The 21,542-nt window shown below is 30.8% G+C and overlaps 1 protein-coding gene across 6 annotated transcripts in view; it reads right to left on the reverse strand.

Moving 5' to 3' along the window:
* The window catches only part of nolo (ADAMTS-like no long nerve cord), a 241,059-nt gene that overhangs the window by 191,074 nt on the left and 28,443 nt on the right, over positions 1-21,542 (reverse strand). For 2 of the 6 annotated variants that reach the window (XM_089171173.1, XM_015334194.2), the window contains exon 1: positions 17,068-18,141. The exons of 1 other annotated variant lie outside the window; for it this stretch is intronic. In XM_089171173.1, coding sequence (XP_089027299.1) covers positions 17,068-17,151 — 84 coding nt within the window. In that variant the 5' untranslated portion in view covers positions 17,152-18,141. Of the gene's footprint in view, positions 1-17,067; positions 18,147-21,542 lie in introns of those variants that run through there. 3 more of the 6 variants (XM_015334199.2, XM_015334215.2, XM_015334205.2) reach the window with 3 other exon arrangements.

Raw genomic sequence — 21,542 nt, forward strand, 5'->3', positions numbered from 1 at the left:
ATTTTTTTTTGCATAAGATTTAGACTAATATCTAACCGTATAAAAAATATATAAGTACCATCTTTAAGTGTATTTTCAATAATCAATAACCCTTCTAATCACGTTAGACGGACTATATTTTAATTGGTTTATAATAATCTTTATGTTTATTTTTGGCAAAGTGTATTTTGAGTAAAAAAATATTTTTCCACATTTTTTTTAACTGAAAAAAAAAAATATTAGTTAGTTAAATCTTGAGATTTTAGAAAAAAAATGAGTTTTTAATTTTTTTCATATTGTTCCAACACTTCAAAAAATTCAAGAAAATTCCTGAGTTTAGAGGAGTATAAAAGACATTTTCTGACAAATTTTAGTGAGTGACATATTTCAAAAAAGCTAAAAAAAAAAAAAATTTAATTTTCTCTCGTCTGCCAAAAATCGGCTTTTCGGTAAAATATTATGATAATATTTTTTTTTCATGTCTTAGACTCTTAAGAACTAGAAAAAATCATCATTGATTAGTTTTGAATTTTACTATAAAAAAAAAAAAAATTAAAATCGTAAAAACACGTTTTTTTGAAAATCTCGAGAACCGTTTCAGTAAAAGAGCTAAAATTTGGGGTGAATTATTTTTATTCGACACCAAATCGATCCCTTAAGTGCGAGCCAAAAAAGCCATGGGGGCAGATTTCTCATACTTATCCGGCTATACCCTTTCATGGATATTATAATTTTGAAATTTTTTTGTATTTTTTTCTGAAAAGTACATTTAAAAACAAATATTTAAAAAAAACGTTCCAATAGGTTGAATTTTAAAGAAGTTGTAGCCATTTTAAAGAAAAGAGCCATTTTTTCAAAAATGAAAAATTTTTTTTGGGTTTGGTAAAAGAATTTGAAATAATTCTGAAAATTGTTTTTCATAGGGTAGCTAGGATGGATGCTTTCCATAGGTAGGATAAAAAATCTTCAGCCAAATCGAAAGGGGTCGGGGTCAAAAGTGACCGATTTAACATGGAATGCCCCATACATATATATTAGGGTGGGTCAAAAAAATCAATTATCTTTTTTTTACAAGTGCCACGAAAAAATGGGTTGCTCGACACCTTAAAAAAATTCTCACCAAATATGAGCACTTAATTTTAATAGGAAAATCCTCCGCATCGCAGTTTTTTATTTTTTTCTCAGTCCAATAGAATAAAATTCATACCCCTTCATTAATTGATTGTACAGAAAAATGTTCTAAACGAATTTTGTAGGAAATTTAATGTTCTACAAAAAAGGTATCTTATATTTTTTCCATAAACCTCACCATTTGAACGATATTGAAGATTTAAATTTGATGATTTTTAGACAAATTTCATTTTTGTTTATGTATTTTATAACTCGACAATAAATAACTATTAAAAAGTGCAGAATACAAATTTTTGTAGGAAATTAACTGCTCTATAAAAATGGTGTCTTATGTTTTGGCGATTTAATTAAGCGTTCAAAAGATATTCATCATCTTATCTATTATCTTTTGGTATTCATATTCGAAAAAAATAGTAGAGGAAAGCTGGCTCTTTTCGAGAATAAATCTCAAGCAAAACGTTACGAGAAACGTTATCACCTATACTAAGAAATCACCTCTTTCGTTATACAATGTAAATCATATACAATATCGGAACGCTATGATATTCGAAAGGAGCGAGCTATGAAATCGTTTTGAAATGTCATAAAGAATACGTGAAACTATGGTTATAAAAGTTTTATAGAAAGTTTCCTGATTGAATGACCATTTTACGATTTTAATGTTTCTTCTTACTAGAGCGAATCCTCTATCGATACTTCTTTATTACCACATAAGAATCGATTTCAATTCTATATCTCTCTATCTCTTTTACCCTCCCGCCCACTCCCCTGTCTCTTTCTTTTTTTATTTCTTTAAGCATTATCTAGATAAAATAGATAAAATCAATGAAAGTAATAGATGATTTTAAAAACTAACTGGCTAATTAGCAAATGGTATTTATTCGTTTTTATTTTTTTTTTTTTAGTTAAAATTTAGTTTAATAAAGATAGAATCAATCTTAGTTGTAAATAATTTCGAAAAATTTGGGATAAATAGAAAAAAATAATTAATTAATATAATTGTATATACATATATATATATATATCGTTTATAATTGTACACTTTAGATATATAAATAGATATAAAAATATAATATATATATTATAATTAATAAAAAAATTAATATAATTAATAAAATAAAATAAAAATATTAAAAATATTAAAAATATTAAAATATAATATATTATTATATATATTAATTATATTAATATATAATATGTAATATTATATATAATAAATGGTAAGATAATATAGAAATTTCTGACCAATGCAAAAGAAATAATATAAGAAGAAGGAGATAAATAAAGAAAGAAATACAAAACCAAATGATTTAGCATCATTTGCGTCATCGTGTATGCACTCTTCTTCCCACCTCCTCCCCCTTTTCCCTCCTCCTCCTCCTCCTCCTCTGGAACGACAGATTGCGTGGTTCTCCGCAGTCTAGCTTCTGCGGTTTTCCAATGGCTCGCAAAGTACCACCACAATTGGCGGTTGCCACGGTAAAATGGACACACACGCGGACACAATGTGCAATATCCTTCTCTAACACTCCTCTTCTAACCCTCTAACCCTCTTCTATCTCCACCTCCTTCTGCTTCTCTACCACTCCCTTCTTCTTTACTATTTCTCTTTCTCTCTTTCTCTCCTTTATTTTTTTTTTATTCTACCATACTTAAAATCTCAAACGACCCTCCCCAACTCTTACAACGTCTTTCTCGTAACGCCAATGCTATAAAAAAAAAAAAACAATAAAAAAATAAAAAGGAAATACACAAATGGTTAGACGGAATAATTGAAATCAACTATTCATATGTTTGACGGTTGTTTCCTTTATTTTTCCACCCATTTTCTCTTCAACGTGAAAATTTTTATTTATACGAAAAAAATGAACAAAGGACATAAAACAAGGTGGATTGTTCATGGCTTATTTTATTTTTTTTTATTTCTATTAATTAATTTGGAAATGGTTAAAATTTATTTTACGTGTTTAATTTGAAATTAATATAAAAACAATTGTAAAGAAATCTAATAAATATTTTGTACAATTGAAATAATTTGTATATCTGCTAATTATTTATAATAATTGTCACGAGAAGAAAGTATTTTTTTTTTTTTAATCAGAATTAGGAAAAAGAAATAATCGAAATATATTTGTATCATTCGATAAATAAGAACGATCAAATATTTTTGTTCTTATCGATATCCCCTATAGAAATTTCTAACAAATTGATAGTAATTTTCTTCCCTATATGTATAGCGAAATAAAAATTATAATAATCTATTTAAATTGGAATAAATTGGATGATAAATAATATTATAAAATTAATGAATTGTATTTTCACGTACAAAGTTTCCCTCTTTTGCTACAACTACTCCTCCCCCCACCTTACTGTTTCCCTTAGAAATTCATTTAAACTTCGAACACTAAAATCGTGTGTTCCCATAAAACGATGAACAAGTCCACGCTTCTCGATTATCTGTAATTCACTTTAACGAGGATCCTACACGCAATTAAACAAAGTATAAAATAATTGTACCATTAATTGAATGATTAATAAAAATAACAAGACACAAAAAATCAAATGGTTAGTGAAAATTATTAAATTCTAATCCCGAATAAAAACAATTACATTTAATTATTAATGTTTTAGAAATTAAATCCTTTATTAAGTATATATAATAAATTTCCTACAAAATTCTTCCAGAACATTTTTCTGTACAATCAATTAATGATGAGGTATGAATTTTATTCTATTGGACTGAGAAAAAAATAAAAAACTGCAATGCGGAGGATCTTCCTATTAAAATTAAGAGCTCAGAGAGAACATATTTGGTGAGAATTCTTTTAAGGTGTCTAGCAACCCATTTTTCCGTGGCACTTGTAAAAAAAAAATAATTGATTTTTTTGACCCACCCTAATGTATATATAAGTACAAATATTATAATAATTATTATTTATTTTATTTAATAGCAATTGATTAATTACAAGTGATTTTTCTACAGCATGATGACAACATAATTGAATCTCTTATAAAATAAATTCCCTATATAACAACGGAGCTTCTCAAACTTTAAACCACTTTGACTACTTTCTTTAACCGAGCAAATATTTTCAAGACTTCTTATGGAATCTATGGTATCTACCCTATATATGAGATCGCACACACACACACACTTTGAAAAACTCTAGTCTTATAAAATTGAAATCGCGTTAAATGAAATCAAACATTCGTGTTCTATAATTCATCCAATTCCCAAACTTAAGTCATGCTATAAAAAAACATATTAAAGTATAATTATAAGTATTTTTACACCCTCTTATATAAATCATGCTCATTCAAATTTAATAATACGCGTTATAAAAATATTACATTATGAGAGATTTTTAACTATTTTTATATCATATTAAATTGAAATCTTATTTTATTTTATTTTTTTTTCAAAGTACCTTGTTGTAGAAGGATTTAACGTGGAATATTTTCGGAATGGAAAAACGTATTAGGCGTAAGCTAGTTTGATAATTTTATCGAAAGATGTTATCCTAAATATCCCATTACCGTTTAACTCGTACCCCGAAGCCACCTATTTCAAGCCTCGAAAAATTCGACTTCGTTTGACCTCGCGTATCATCTCGATATTTCTTTACTCAATCAAAAGATATATATGTATAAACTTGATAAGATTTTTACTGATATATCTAACGTTTTCATCAACGGAACCTTACGCGAACGAAATCGATATTTAATTTCGTCTTAACGTTCTTCTCCTTACCCATCAAATAAAAATAGAACGAGAATGGGAAATTACGATTGATTTTTTTTTTCTTAATATCTATAAAAGTAGGTATTAAAATAGTGATATTTAATTTTTTGAAAAAGTTCGCGGCTCTCTGTAAAAAAAAATACCAAATGTTTGTGTAAAAATGAAAAGTGAGACACGTGGAAAATCTTGCGTAAACATCGAAAATTTAGTAGTAATATTATAAATATTGAATGTTTTTCTTTTTTTAACACCCTGTGTATAAATCGTGTAAAATAACTATTCTAATATATAGTAAGTAGAATGAATTAGATTATTAAAATAATTGTTAATTAATCGAAAGAAATGTGTGATGATGTTTAAAAGCACAAAATATACGTCAGGAATACTGTCCTCCTCGTAACTCACCTTCAAAGTGGCACGTTGTCCTCAGTGAAAATTCTCTTATACAATGTTGTTTATATGACTTTCCGAACGTCGCGTATATGTGAAACAATAATAATATTTCTAATAATTAGAAATTAAGATTATAACGGCTAAATTTTAACATTTTTACACATTTGCACATGCGCAATGTTCGGAAAGTTATATAGAATATAAAATACTCAAATTTATTTCAAACAAAAATTTCTACAAATTATTAATAAAAAATTATACTTAAAACTTAAAATAACATAAAATACAAAATACTCCATATATTTCATTTGACCAATCATTAACATATGATTCAATCAAATTTTTAACTAACACAAAAAAAATTAAAAATAAAACACAATTAGTAAATTCTTAAAAAGAAAAAATACAAATGCACGAAATTCTTATAACAAAAATTCGTGTAAAATTTGAACATACCTAAAAGATGGAGGAGAGTAGTTAAGAAAAAAATAACAATTTATCTATATAGAGTACATTTAGAAAAATAATTAAAAAGAGAAATATTAGAAGAAAATGATTCAACTTCTTTGAAAGCAAATATATTTCGGAAAGAATAAGTAGACCCACGAACGTGGAGGGAAGCCTAAGGTATTGTAAAGCAAAAAGGTACCTTCCAAGATCCCAATGGTATTGGGTCCATTACCGTCTCGAAACTATGAAAGGTGAGTACCTATTATTCTGTCTGGAAACCGAGCGTGCATTTTAGTAGCCTCTCTACGAATATCAGAATCCGTTGTTTTCCATGGAGCAATAAAAGATACTCTTGCTACGTTTTCAACGGCTGTTTGAAATAATTCTCTCGAGTGATTTTATTTTCTTTTTTCATTTCATTTCATTTCATTTCATTTTACTTACTAGCAACTGTACTATTAAATATTTATTATTGTTATTGGAAACTTCCAATTAGCGAGTATTTGAAGAAACATTTGGTCTCACTTAATTATTACTCGAGGAGAATATATTTTCTTCCAACTTTAAAAGCAAATCGTTTTGTTTTACACATGCGAAATATGTATTCCTAAACAGCTACGAGGATTCTTGCAGTCGTCGTCTATTATTAATGTCCCCTTTTTTAATTTTTATTTAAAACGAAACAACAACAACAAAAAAGATAACATAATAATAAACATTTTGTGGCGTGAAAAGTATACGCCAATTTGCATTTAAATCCGAACGCGTTTACTGCAAAGCTGCATTTACCATAAATTGCGTTAGGCTTAAAAGCGAGATTTCACTTTCTATAGGGATTACATTTAAAAACCTTGCTATTTACGAGCAACAAAATCAAAGAAATAAATACAAACTCTATAACTAAAAAATAAATTTAATTCATCAAAATATATATTTGATTTTTCAATATACGACAACACAAAGTAGACTTAAAACGATGACTAATCATAAGTTCATTAGATCAAGGAGGAATCCTCGAGTTTCAGGTAGCAAGTAGTCGGCTAGCTTTTAACCTTTTCTCATTTACAAATCGCTTTGCGTTTCTGAAGATAGCTTCGACAAATGGTAGGAAATTAGTCAAGGGTTATATAGGATCGTTTAGAAAGATAAAGTAAGTAGTAAACATCGAAGATCTATCAGATATGTTTTCTCAATTCTAACGCCCCTTTTCTCTACCTAAAAACATCTTTTAAAAGCAAACGATAGGAACGATGACACATATGAAGAAAAAGGATTGAAAATTAGATGTATCCATCCATTATACCACCGAATATTATCATCTTAATCAGTGAATACATTTAACAGAAGAAAAATGTTTGACATTTAAAGAATCTCGAGCAACATCATCCTCCTACCTAACAAAATAAAAAAACACATAGCACGATTAACAATGGCATCCAAAAAACACGAAATGTTTGCTCATTAGCGATGATGATAACCGTTCAAAAGATTTCTTTTTCTAAGGTGTCTTTGTCTTACTCATTTTCTTCAACATCATATAAGAAAATTGTGTCTCGTTCTTGCCACGTGGTCGAACCCGGTCAGATTTTAAATCCTTTTAAAAGTTGGCCCCAAGCACTCTCTCTCTCTCTCTCTCTCTCTCTCTCTCTCTCTCTCTTTTAGGTTCTTAAAAACATTTTCTCTATACGGCACGGGGCTTAACGGCTTACTTCGAGGCAATCTGTAAAGTGGCCGGTGTCGTGAGATTGTGACGGAGAAACGGCTTCACTCGGTTTCTCTACAACCACAACCACCTCCTCCTACTCTTACTCCCCCATCTTTTTCTTCTCAACCCATTAACCAAACCACTCATTGCTGCCGAATAAAGAGCGATCGAGCGTGGCAAAGTCGAATACGACGAAAAACGAACTCCTTCTCTATCTCTCTCTCTCATGAAACGATCATGGTGAGGCCGATAACGAGCACCTTTTATCGCCAATTCTTGTTCTCTTTCTATTTCTATCTTTATCTCTCTCTCTCTCTCTCTTTCTCTCTCTTTCTAGCTTTTAAAGATAAAGTGAGTACTGTGTGTGGTACTTTAACCGAAATGTTCTAAAGAATATTTGAGATATTATCTATCTGTCTCTATCTTTCTTGTTCATTCCCTCATTTTCTCGTTTGCCTTCTTGCTTGCTTGTTTGCTTACTTGTTTGCTTTTTCTCTAATGCAAGATAGAGATGGAAAGTATATCTTTACCAAAGTTACCTCTTCTCTCTCTCTCTCTTTCTCTATTACCACCTAGTAAGTATCTTCTACAAGATAAGCCAAGTTGTAAGGCTCGTGTTACGAAACGGCGATGCTTCAAGGCAACGCGAGAAGTAATAGATGAACTATGTCGGGATAGAGAAATTGATGGATTATGATACCGATCTATATGTGTATGCATGTATGCATGCATACAGATATGTAGATCTTCCTAGCACCTAAATTTATCTCTTAATATACATATATATATATAAGTATATGGATGTATATACTTATATACATTTTCTTTTCACCCCACCTTGGATCCATGATTTGAGAAAATTTCACCTCGATCATGTTGTCCCGGTGGTTCATATATGTCAAACTCTTATATGAACACGCGCACCATCAAATTTACTTCAAGAAAATATTTATGGGTAAAAGGAAGATATAAAAAAGATTTATCAAGTAAAATTTTGGCAAAGGGGAGAAAAAAGAATAAGCCTTTGATATTTGAGAATCTTATGGGTCCTCTCTCTCTCTCTCTCTCTGTGTGTGTGTGTGTGTGTGTGTGTGTGTGTGTGTGTTGAACGTCATTAAATGTATCGTATCGTACGAAGTATTTCGTGCGTATTTTATAAAACATTTTGTGAAATTTAATCTCGCCGCATATTTTTAATAATAACGTTCTAAAGATAATGAATTTTATATATGTTAAATTAATTTTGAAAACAAAAAAATTGAAATAATCTGATCTATCATCATCATCATCATCATCATCATCATCATCATCATTTTTCATGTATTTAGCTATATTTATAAAATATTTTTTATTTATAAGAATTAATAGAAGACAATTTTATTTTCATATTCATATTAAATTGTTAAAACACATTTATATGTTAAAACTAATACGTTACGTCAATAAATTTATATTCAAATTTTTATTAAAATATTCGAAATTCAGAAATATATGATATAATAATATTATATATATATATATATATATATTAAGCTCATATTTGGTGAGAATTCTTTTAAGGTGTCTAGGAACCCATTTTTGCGTGGCACTTGAAAAAAAAAAAAAAGTCATTTTTTTGACCCACCCTAATATATATATATAGTCAATCTTTTTTATGATATGACACCAAAATGGCATATTACACGTAACATTTCCATTATATTTCATTAATTTTTATTATATATTTTTTATTTTATTTATGATGATTTTGATACCATAGTAAACAAATTAATTAATCGTGTTTTAGGAGAGAGGATTTAGTATATCATCAAAATAAAACGAATACTAACCAACATTAAATATTCAAAATATATTAACGTAAATAATCAACCATATTTGTTTACCGTCGTTCAATCAAAACCATTGTTTTTTTATTTTTATTTTTTTATGAATAAGAAATCGATCTCTCCTCCACTAACACGCGAATAAAAATTGTAAAAGTTTACTAACAATTTAAAATTGTCGTTTGAACAAAAACATACGACCCATTATTCATTTATTTTTCCAACTGTAATATGAACCGAACATTTCAACTCACCACCCCACCCCCAAGCCCCACCTCCAAAATTTAACAAGCATCAAATTATAGTCGTGAATGAATATACATAACGTACATGATACAATTTTGGTTTCGATTTTCAGAATAGAAAGAAAAATAAAAACGAAGCAAAAAATAAAAGGGGACTAGAGATTGTTATATGTCATGTTGCGTGATGTATAACAAATTTAACCAGGTGTTTCAACTCAACTAGGTTTTTCTACTTTTATCGAAGGTATCGGAGGTCAAAGGTTAGCAAGAAAAAGGGCCGAACTTAAAGCATTCATTCTAGGATGCTTTGTTCAACCAACTTCGACGTATTCTGAAACCTTTCCACCTCACTCTCTCTCTCTCTCTCTCTCTTTCACTTCTTTTTTTTCACCTTTTAACGAGTGAACCGTCCACGCGTGGAATTACAAGCGACCCAATTCACACGCGAGACCGATGTAATTGTCTGTACGGAAAGTTCTCGGTTGTACCTTTCTACCTTTCTATGTACCCATTTTCCTATCTACCTACCTACCAACCCTTCGATCGGAGTACCAAGTATCAAGAGGAAGAGGGTGGTGGTGGTGGTGGTGGTGGACGTTGGTAACTGCTGATTCGACTCCAAGAATCATTCCGCTCTATTAAACGTCGACCTTGTCATTTTCATCGTAAGAAAATTCTATTTCTGTAGGTAATGGTAATGAAAAAGCGTTTCATTTTTTTCTTCTTCTTCTTTCTTCTTTCTACTTTTAACATGCACTAATAATTACGTTTATAATCAAGAATAAGTATAAAATATCGATTTTTTATTTTCTATTCATTATTCTTTTTTTAATTCTTTCTTACAAAAATTTTTTATTTTAATCTGTTCAATGTTTTATCTCCTTCTTTTTAATGATTTACTTGTGATCTAAAAATTTTCTTCGTAAAACAATTTCATTCGTGAAAGTGTTTTCCAGTTCCTTTGAAATAAAAAAGAAATGTTTTTCGTTTGAATTTGTTCATTGTTTTTTTTTTAAATAGTAAAGTGGATAGGGAAAAGATAAAAGGGTTAAAAAAGAAATAGTGGTGTGATCTATAAGGTGAGATCAATCGGGATTTTTGAAACTGGACGAATAAAAGCTTACGTGATATGTATCTTTATGTATACGTTATACGTATATAGTATGATTCGAAGTATAGTGAGCAGTCTCAGTGGTTGTCGTCGTTTGGAAACTCCGGGGAAATCTCGGTGAGCATCGCTAGTACAACCGAAATTCCCTAGTCACTTGCAAGGTATAAGGTAACATTCTGCGGATACATCTGCGAATGACCGGTATACGTAAAAGTTAGAGAGAGAGAGAGAGACAGAGAGAGAAAGTAAGATAGTGAAGGAGAGTAAGAGAAAGGGTAAGAGTGAGATTTGGTAATAGCAATGAGAATTTATCTCTCTCTCTCTCTCCCCCTGTCTTCTAATTTCTATTTGTATGCTTGTAGGTCAGCAACCATTATTATCGGATGTGATTCTCTCAGACATCTACAATATCACCAGATTATATCTAACAACTAAACTGTTATAATATCATTGAAATACGTGATCTTTATGCACATATTTTAATTGAAGGCATATTCAAGTGATAATCAAAACTAATACTGTTTATTAAAAGTATTTAAATTATTTGATATATTTTTTCTATCAATATATAGAATTATATTTCAACGTGTATAAATACATATTAACTAGTTGAAACAAACAAAAACATATATATAGTTTCTCTTAATATTAATTTTCATTAATTCTAACGAATTTGAATGGATCATATAGATATAGTAAAATACATGAAATATGATAGATCGTATTAATGGTTATCATAAATCTACGTACGCTATGATTCATCGGGCCAAAACCATGTTAATCCACTTTGCATAATTTTCCACGTACATAATTCTCCGTGATTTCGTCGTGTCGTTGTCGTCGTCGTCATCATCGTCGTCGTTCTACTCAAAATTCTCGTTTCAGGATCATAAGGGTTATAAACGGCACAAGATTTAAAAAAAAATAGAAAAAAGAAAAAAAGCAAAAAAAGAAAAATTGTATTGTCTAATTACTATATGAAAAAGTATTATTTTGTAAGAGTTCCTTAGAATTAACGAATATGACTTGACGCATGCTAGAGAGTTATCCTAAAACACAAGTTGAAATACTTTCATTGGACACGTTGTTGACGTTTTGTATAAAATACTTGGAGTCACGAACATCGTTTAAGACGAGGTTTAAAAGAGCCCGCCCCGCGTGACCCAGTCAAGAAAATTTCTTCTAATCGTTGAAAAATACTTAGCGTATATTTTTCTCGCACATTCTTTCTTTCTCTCTCTCTTTCTCTTTATATTTCTTTTCTCGAGTATGTTGATAATAAATTTCTCAGTAAAAAAGTACGTGCTCAAGCTTATCGAGGATATCTTGCCACGTAAGATTCAATATAAATCATGTGAGTCATACAACGTGAGTGGATATATATAAGTATCTATCAAAATACTATCCTGATAAAACATATAAGTATATACGTGTATTTATGTGTATAGGTATGGTAACACAAATTTTTGTATTTTACCATACGTTTCTCTACATACCATGGTACAAATGTGTTTTTTGTATGTGCATATATTTTTCCTATATAAAGAAATATCTATAAATGCAAGTATATATTTCGAGTGTGTACATAAATTTTTATATATAATCCCATACGTGAATATATTATATATATATATATATATATATATATATATATATATATATATATATATATATATATATATATATATAATATAGCATATTTTTGGTATATACTTAAATTTTGATATTTTACCATACGCTATATCTACATATGTGACAGGTGTATTTCATGGGTGTATACAAAAATTTGTGTATACCTCTTTGCGTGTAAATACAAATGAGTTTTGTATGAATGAATAAATGTTCATATAAAAACAACAAAATTTATATACCTGTTGACAAATTTTTTTTTTAAATTTAAGGAAAATCGCGCGTAAGCAAATGTATGGAAGAAAATTTGTGTGTTCTTGGATCGTGTTTGAATCTATTTCAAGAGTGTAGCTTAGTTAGTGTTGCGAAGGTAGAAAAAAAAAATATATATATATATATATATAATACAAGAAAAGGGTCGGTCTTCATCTTAGAAGCCAGGTAGATATACGCGAAAGGAAGAGAAGAAGGCTGACCGGACAAACAAGTAAGAAACCGACAATAGAGTCTCCTCTTGTTGAGACGAAACGCCTTCGTACCGCAATCCCTTCGAGGGTGGCCGAACAAAATCAGCGGGTAATAACAAAGCACAAAGTATTCATTCTTTGAAAGTGAGAACGTATAGTGAGTAGTTTCTTCTTTCATTCCCATATTTCTTTCTTTTTTCCTCCCTTTTCTTTTCTTTTCTTTTTTTTCTTTTCTTTTCTTTTTTTTCACCTGCTTTAGAAAGACAACAAAATATATCCACGAAGATAGTTATTATACACCCTCTTGGCTTTTACACTACACAGAGAAATATTCTAATCGTGATAATACAAAATGAATAAAATGTATTACTAGTTTACACACATTAGCCAATTAGCAATCGTTTACTATACTACTTGTTCATGATCGATTAATGGTTATTATGTTTTTTTTGCGGATATTAAAAAGTTTTTATGAAATTTCATTAAAAAGAAGACAAAATTAAAAATATAAATAAAAAATATCATTAACAGAGTTTCACGTTTGTGACTAAAATAAACACAGTTAACAATAATAATGCATTTTTGACTATTATGTTATAAGGTCATCTTTTATACCGTATGCAATATAAAAAATATTTATTATCCTTGCACAATCCTAAAAATAAAAGAAACAACCCTCTTTATAATAATATATTATATATATTTTTATTAATAATTTTATAAAAGTATCTTATATACTTATACCATATAAAATAAAATAAATATAACTAAAGTATTAATAAAAAAATTTATTTATCATTCTGACGCAACCCTAATGCAATTCTGCTTAGAATAATATTGTACTTTTGTTAACTAATTTATAAAATCATCCTTTATGGTGTATGCAATGTAAACAATTATTTCAATATACAAACAAAATTAATTTTCTATTCATCACCAATAATGCAATCCTCTTTACGATATTAACAAAAATTCCTGTAAACTAATTTACTATTCATGCAATTAAAAAAGTAACTGGGATATCTAAAAAAAAATTAATTATCTATTTGAAAAAAAAAATAGGTGTGATACGTTGATCCTAAAATGAAGTAGAAAAAAGAGGAGACAACGAGAGAGACAGACAGAGTGAGAGAGGGAGAGAGATACAAAAAAGAGGATAGATGGGTGGACAAAGACGAATATTCGCCATACGAATGTTCGTCGTTCGATCGATAGAACTAACGGGACCGTCTCTAAATAATTTCCTTCACCTCTCCCCCTCCCCCTCTCTTTCCCCTTTCCTCATCCCTTTCTTTACCTTTTCTATCTTTTTTCCGCAGGACAGAACAGTCTGAACGAGTTCTTGCGGTAAACGAGTGAATCGGAGATTCTTTCGTTGATTTTTCTGAAGAAGGGTTCTTGTTTTTTTTTGTGTCTATCTTTCTTTCCTTTTTTTTTCCAAAAGAGTAAAAGAGAGAGAGAGAAGATGGGAGGGCTTATCGATCCTTTCGGAAGTTGAAATTTAACGACTTCGATGAAAAATCGAATATTAAAGGAGTAACTTAACGTAAGAGAGGCAGATAAATCGTTTCTCGGTTTGAATTATTTCATATTTTAATATTGGAAATTCATGTGTTTGACAGTTCTTCTATAACTTCTGATAAGTACTTATTTATCTTGCATTCTAATTCAATTTTGTTTCGTTTTGCTATTTAAGTATTAAATCGAAAAATAATATTATTATTGGTAACAAAATTACTTGGCTATTTTCATTTATCTCTTCTACATCTTAAGTTTAGTTTATTTTTAAATTTTCTACTAAAAATATTCTTTTAACGAGAAACTAATTTAAATATAATATCCTTATATATTTAATATAATTTAATTATCATATGTAACAAAAATTATATTTTCCGGTATGATCAAATGTATGTAATAAATACTTATCGAAAAAACAATATGTTACAATCGATTCTATTTCCGTAAGATAATTTAAATTTATCCCTCGTAGAAAATATTCTGTACAGTAGTTCAAAAATACTAAAAAAAAAAAAAAAGAATTTAGCTTTATTAACCAATTAAATTTTCCATCTTTCGGGATTATTCGCAAAATCTAAAATTTAATAAATCATTTCAAATCTGAATAATTTCAAATCTATCCTGAATGAAATATAATAAAATTACAATAATTTATGTATCACATAATCAATCCGTTTAAATCGTTTGATCAATTTACGAACCATTTGTAAAATCAAAATCGTAGAAACTGGTCAGAAAAAAAAATTTCAATCGTGAACACACGAAAAGACTAAAAAAAAGAAACGAAAGAAAAGGGTTGAGAGCTGCCCTTTTTTCGATCTATACAGTTCTACCTATATTCATCCTACTATTTCAAGAACGTTAGTAACATGTTCGTGAATTTTCCGCGCCGAAAAGTCCAGGTAGTAGGAAAAGTACGCGGAATGGAAACGGCAAGAAAGGAAGGGCAGGTAGGAAGGCAGGCCATTGCTTCTCCTATTTTAGGATCCGTAAGGTGCACTCTCAAGACTTTGTTCAGGACTGTGCGACTGCAGTGGCCGCGAAAAGAAACGGTAAAGCTTTTTCTTTCCTCGCCTTCCTAGAATCACCACCACCATCACAATCACCATTACCATCCACTGCTACCCTCCCACTACTACACAACTGCAACTACTACCACTACAGTTACTACTACTACACTACTACTACTACTTCAGGAAAGACTTTTCTTCTAACTTTTCAACTAACTTTTCTTTTCTTCTTTTATTCGTTAGTCGTATTGACCACTGTATCTTCTACAAAATCGATTATTATAACTCAACATCGTCGAAATATTTTTTTTTTTTAATCGATGATTCTGATAAACTTTTTTTTTCTCTTTTTATACATCCCATTAAGTCGACCAATAAATTCGTGAAATTTTATCATATTTTTCTCATACAGAAAAATCCCCACAAAAATTAATTGGTCAATTTATAAAACAATCTGAAAATAAATCGATCTAAGATTGGACGTTTAAAAAGAATTCATTTTAATTTGAGAAAATGAGTTTGTGTGTGTGTTCTCGATTAAACGAATAAAGAAAATTTATTTCTATTACGTAAGATATTATCGATGAAATTAAACGATAAGTTATCACGAATAACTTAGCAACACGATCGATCCCTTAGCAAAATCGACGATCTTGACGTAATACATTAGAGATTCGAAATTTGATCTTTGGCTTTAAAGCGAAGCTGAACAATCGGTCCTTTGTTTATACAAGCTAGAAGTCGATGATCGACGAGCTTAATCCTGAGGGATTTCACGAATGGCCGAGCGTTGGTTGGTCTAACGAGATTTACCTAGTAATAGTGTTGGTCGTGGTAATAGTAGTATGTAGTAGTAATCATATGTATGAAAAAGTGTAGCGAGAATCGTGAATTATCGTGGAAAAAGGATAGAATAAGAGAGATTCTTTTCCAAGAATATAATAAAAAAGACAAAGAAAAAAAGAAAATTAAAAAAAGAAATAGAATGAAAGAGAAAAGTTGGATTGGAAATAGAAAAAATGCAAAAGAGATCGCGTGTGCATCAGTCGCGTGACCCAATTCGCGTTTCTCGTCTAAAAGGAAAAATGAGAGAGAAAGAGAGAGAGAGTAGAATCACGTGGTAGAGACGTTAATTTTTCCATCTTCCGTTTTCCCCAAAGGAATGGAGGAAAATAAGAGAGGCAGAACTGTCTTAGAAGGACACGCAGAAAGCATTTCAAAGTCATGCAAACGGGAAACCCAGGAGACCAGAGAGGGCAAGGATTACGACGAGGAAAAGGTACGAAAATACGAAAAAGGGATAGACAGATAGTAAAGTCGAATAAGGTGTGCAGGAAAAGGAGACACGGCAGCGGTGGTATTTCGTCATTGGCAGATTAAAGCGACATGGTCTTCTTTGATCTTCCTCGCGAGAAACAGAGAAACTTCGAAGTAAGTAGAAAACCAAAGACACTCCGTACGAATTGAAGAGTGGTATAAACTCTCGAGATAGAGAAAGGAAAAAAATAATAAAAAATAAAACACAGAGTAAGGAAGACGATATGAAGGAGAACAAACAAACAACTAAAAAAACAACATAGAAAAAGAAGAGAACATTGTAGTCGTCTAAAACTTTCTGCTACGAAACGACGACGACGACGACAACGACAAGGAGAACAACTGTGGTAAGATAAAAATAAAAAAATAGTTGTCAAAAGCAGACAAAACTAATGTACAACTTCGAATCTAAAAGGGGAAACGAGGAAGTAAAATGACAACAATTTTTGTCCATATAAATTATGCGAGGAAATTAAAAATACTAGAATTATATATGTATCACATTTAAAAAAATAAAAATAAAGAATAATATTTTTTGGTTACTTACAAAGATGACGTAAAACCCCATCCTTATTTTCTTTATGATGTCCTTTTGGAAGGAACCACCATTCACTATCACCTCCAACACCATCACCTTCTTCTTCTTCTTCTTCTTCTTCTTCTTCTTCTTCTTCTTCTTCTTCTTCTTCTTCTTCTTCTTCTTCTTCTTCTTCTTCTTCTTCTCCTCCTCCTCCTCCTCCACCACCACCACCACCTCGTTTGTTCCTCTTGGTCAATTAATTCCTTCTCCGAGGCACCTTTTCTTTCAACAAAATTCTCGTCAGAGATAGTCGAGTTTCCACCTCATGCAAGCTTTCAGCATGAACAAAAAACGCATGGAGGAGAGAAGATATTCCTTTCTCTCTTTCTCTATCTATCTATCTCTTTATCTATCTCTTTTCTCACACACCAATAAGGAAATAATGGATTTGAAATAAACTGTCTCACTCACACATAGTCTCACTTACAAATGTACACAGAAAGAAAGACAACAAGAACAAAAATTAATATATATTATTAAATTAAAAGAGTATTAATTACGCATTAACTAATGCATAAATAAATGTATGCTTAAAAAAAAGAAAAAAGGTACAAGAACGTCACTCGTTAGTCGATTTAAAATAAGAAAAGAGAGGGTTGAAAAAAAAACAAAGTATAATAGAAAATATTTGTCTTTCTTTTTCGATGTAGAAATATTCTTTCTTTGTTGGTCGACGAATGTTCAAAATGATGAATTAAAATGAAGTAATTAATAATCAATAATAATAAGAAGAAAAAAATTTGAAATTGAAGTTTTAAAATAACGCACGTGTGTATTCTCTGCGTATCTCGCAGATACGATGTAAACCGGCCGAAGTGCGCCGCGCGAGTGTCGGCCTTAACGTCTCGAAAGCGGCCGACGTTGGCGCCCGACAGACTACGAGTGGTGGTGGGGTGAAGTGTTAGCAGGGAGGTGGGGGAGAAAGGTAGAAGTGAAGGTGGTAGTAGTGATGGTGGCGGCGGAGAGAAGAAGAAGAAGAAGAAGAAAGGAAGGAAGGAAGGAAGGGGTGGATGGGAGGTTGGTAACTCCTCCTCCTCTTCCACCCCCACCACCATTACCACCTCTACCACCTACACCTCAACCTCAACCTCATCCTCGGCGGCACTCTACCCTCTTCCTTTTGCACCCCCTCATCCTCGTATAACCTCACGACCGACGCTCTCAACCCCCGCGATGCTACTCCGCATCTCCAACATCCCTCCTTTCACCTTCTACCCCACTACCGTTGTCCTTCTATGACGGATTCTCGCTTTTCTAGTTGACCATGCGTGGAAGAAAAAAGTGCCTTAGGAGCAAGGCCAACCAAAAAAGGTAAAAGAGAGAAACGGGGAAAGATAAATAGAGATAGATGAAATAGTGGTAGAAAATGTAAGATTATAGTTGATGTTTGACCAATTCCAACGTCATTTTTTAAACTTAATTTTTTTTTTCTAACGTATACGTGTGCTCTTATTTATATCAACCTAATTCATATGTTTTCTCACGCCAATTTAAATGCTTCAATATATATATATTTTTACACAGCTTGTCACAGCTTGTAATTAAAATTACAATTTTTTAATGAATCTTTTTATTTACTTCTTATTTTCTATTTTTTTTTTATTTAATTTTCTTTTCGACAAAGATGTATTCATGTAAATATCTATGTGGAGTGTATGTGTTCTCGTTTGTGTATGTAAATATGTGGGAAGCTGCTGATGCATCATACCATGCGTTAATGAACGCTGAGGTTGGTTAGTGTGCGAACTCTGTTGACTTCATGGCTTTTCTCGCGGCTCACTATCCACCGTGGATTGAAGCGTCAACTCGCCATTAAAAATTTATTATCAAAGATGGGACACATTGTGAATATCGTGAATGGCCCATCTACCTTGCTCACGAGGCGTAAAAAGTGGAACGAGCTAGTGCCGAGGGGTGGCTGGCTCGTGATACGTTCAAGTGAACCGACTCGGAGAAATCAAGAGAAAAAGAAAAATAAAGTTCAAAGTATTTACGAGCTTTCGATGATCCAATATATCGTAATGTTGTGGAAAAATATTTGTATGGTAAATTTGTGCATTATGGTGTATCGAACAAATGTATATTTATATTTGATGAACGTTTAAAAGCTTCAATTTTCATTCTAACGTTCGTTAAGTTAAATCATCCAAAATTATTTCAAATAAAATAAAAAAATTATTATTAACTGTTATTAGAATTAATAATAATTATTATTATTATTTAAAATCCAATTTACAAACAATTGGATTATTATTAAAATGAATTATATTTGTCGGCAGACGACGACAAGGTTTAGATATAGAGAAAGGTCAGACATACGTATATGAAAGCTTTCGAGACGAAGATGGTATAAAGTGTTGCCTGAGGGTGAACGTGAGACAATGGGGGGTTGATGCAAGAATGCACGAACGAAGAGAACCGTGAGACGTTAAGAGACAGAGAATGACTAGGATGAATACTACTCGAAAGTATGTCGCTCTAGAAAATTACCATCAAGTGATTCGATTCACCTCTTGAAATTTATTTCTAAACGTTTCAAAAATCAAAATTCATTATTTATTATTAGTTTCATTGATATTTTGTTGAATTTTTTATTTAGAACAAATATTACGTGCAATTTGATTCTAAGTTTTTTGGTCACCGTATTTTTTAAATATATTATTGTATTTTAAATGTCACATATTACGTATTGATCTTTTATTTCATTAATATATTTATGTTAATTCTAATACAACCTTGATCCTATTATTAATCAAATAATTAAATGATTATCCCTATTAAATAATCTGATAAGATCTTTGATTCAAAATGATAGTTGATATCAACTACGATTCAAGACACTTTCTTTTCCCATCCTATGGATTCCCCCGATAATCGTGAAAAACAGATCGAACCAGAAAGAATAATAGAAGGTACAACGAGATTGCGAGATTCGTCAGTTTCCTAGTCGATTCTCTTTTCTCTCTCTTTCTCTTTTTCTTTTTTCTTCATTTTTTTTACGTACGATCAAACTCGAACTCGATAGAATTTGAATATCGATGATCCAAGAGGGAATTTCTACGATGGTGTAACCATTATTCGTCTTCTGAAAAATGAACTCAAAGTATTTTCGTACACCACCCCCACACATACAAGCACACACACACACACATATCTATAACAAAGTAAAAGTATCGTGACTTAAAAATCTCTCACGATTTTTTGATCGTTTGCCAAAGAAATCTCGTTGACGTTTGAAATAGAAAAATCAAAAAAAGAAAATCGTAACGTGATCGTTGAGATAAAAAAAAAACAGAAAGTTTTATCAATAATTACGAAAAAGTAATTTAAAAGTAGAGAGAGAGAGAGTGAGTGAACGATTATTTGTTGAATACATGTTGCACGTTTGATGAATGTTAATCGAAACGACGATCGAAAACGTGCGTTGATATATAAACACACACACACATGCAAGTTCGTACAAGCGAAACGGATATTCATTACGGCCATTCGTCGAAGAAACGTGCGTAATGGCTCGTGTAATCTTTCGCGCGTACACGCTTGTTGCAAACTATTTTATTTTGTGGTGTTTTTTTTCTTTTTCATTTTTTTTTTCGTTCTTTCTTGTCGGAAAAAAATAATCAAAAAACAAAAAAAAATATAAAAACGATACGAGGTATAAGTAAATCGAACCACCACCCAAATGAGTTGGAAAATGTAACATCAGGCCTTTAATACGACGTTGTTTTTTCACGTGACATCAAGTCACGCATATTGAGATTCACGTGGAATATTCAAACACACCCCCTGGCCCATCTTCTATCCTTCCTCCCTTCCTCCCTAACTCCTCTTCATGTTCTTCTCTTCCTCCCCGAAAAATCACGTTTATTTACGATCCCGGTACATTTTTATTTCCACAACGTTGCATGCGTATACTATGTGTGTGTGTGTGTGTTCAATGTGATGTTTTATAGTGAAAATATTTTCAATAAAAGTCCATTGGCGTGAGTTCATGCTTGGTTCTACGTAAATTATCGACTACAGTGTACTTGTATAATATGCTTCTTTCGTATTCGTGAATCAAAATGGTATGTTTGTATGTATATATACATTTGTACATGTTGGGTACATTAAACTGTGAGAAACATTTTTACGGTTTAATCTACAGTTTCTATTTTTTTTTCTTCACGAGAAAAAACTTATGATGCGCGTAGTACATACACACACATATATATACGTAAATACATTTATGTATACATATACCATATGTGTGCTTTGTGATATTTGCCAAATTAGATAACACTATTTTAAATTATATTGAATTTAAGAAGAAACGTGTCAAATTACATATGACAGAAGGTAAATTTAAGTTAAAAATGTTATAAATGTATGTCCATCTCTATCTCAATATTTTAAAAAAGATGAAACGTCAATTTTTATTAATATTAATTTAATTTTTAAGA

The sequence above is a fragment of the Polistes dominula genome, unplaced genomic scaffold (assembly GCF_049000335.1).
Source record: "Polistes dominula isolate Pdom_NZ unplaced genomic scaffold, Pdom_raw_medaka contig_31, whole genome shotgun sequence".
NCBI classification, from domain to species: Eukaryota; Metazoa; Arthropoda; class Insecta; order Hymenoptera; family Vespidae; genus Polistes; species Polistes dominula.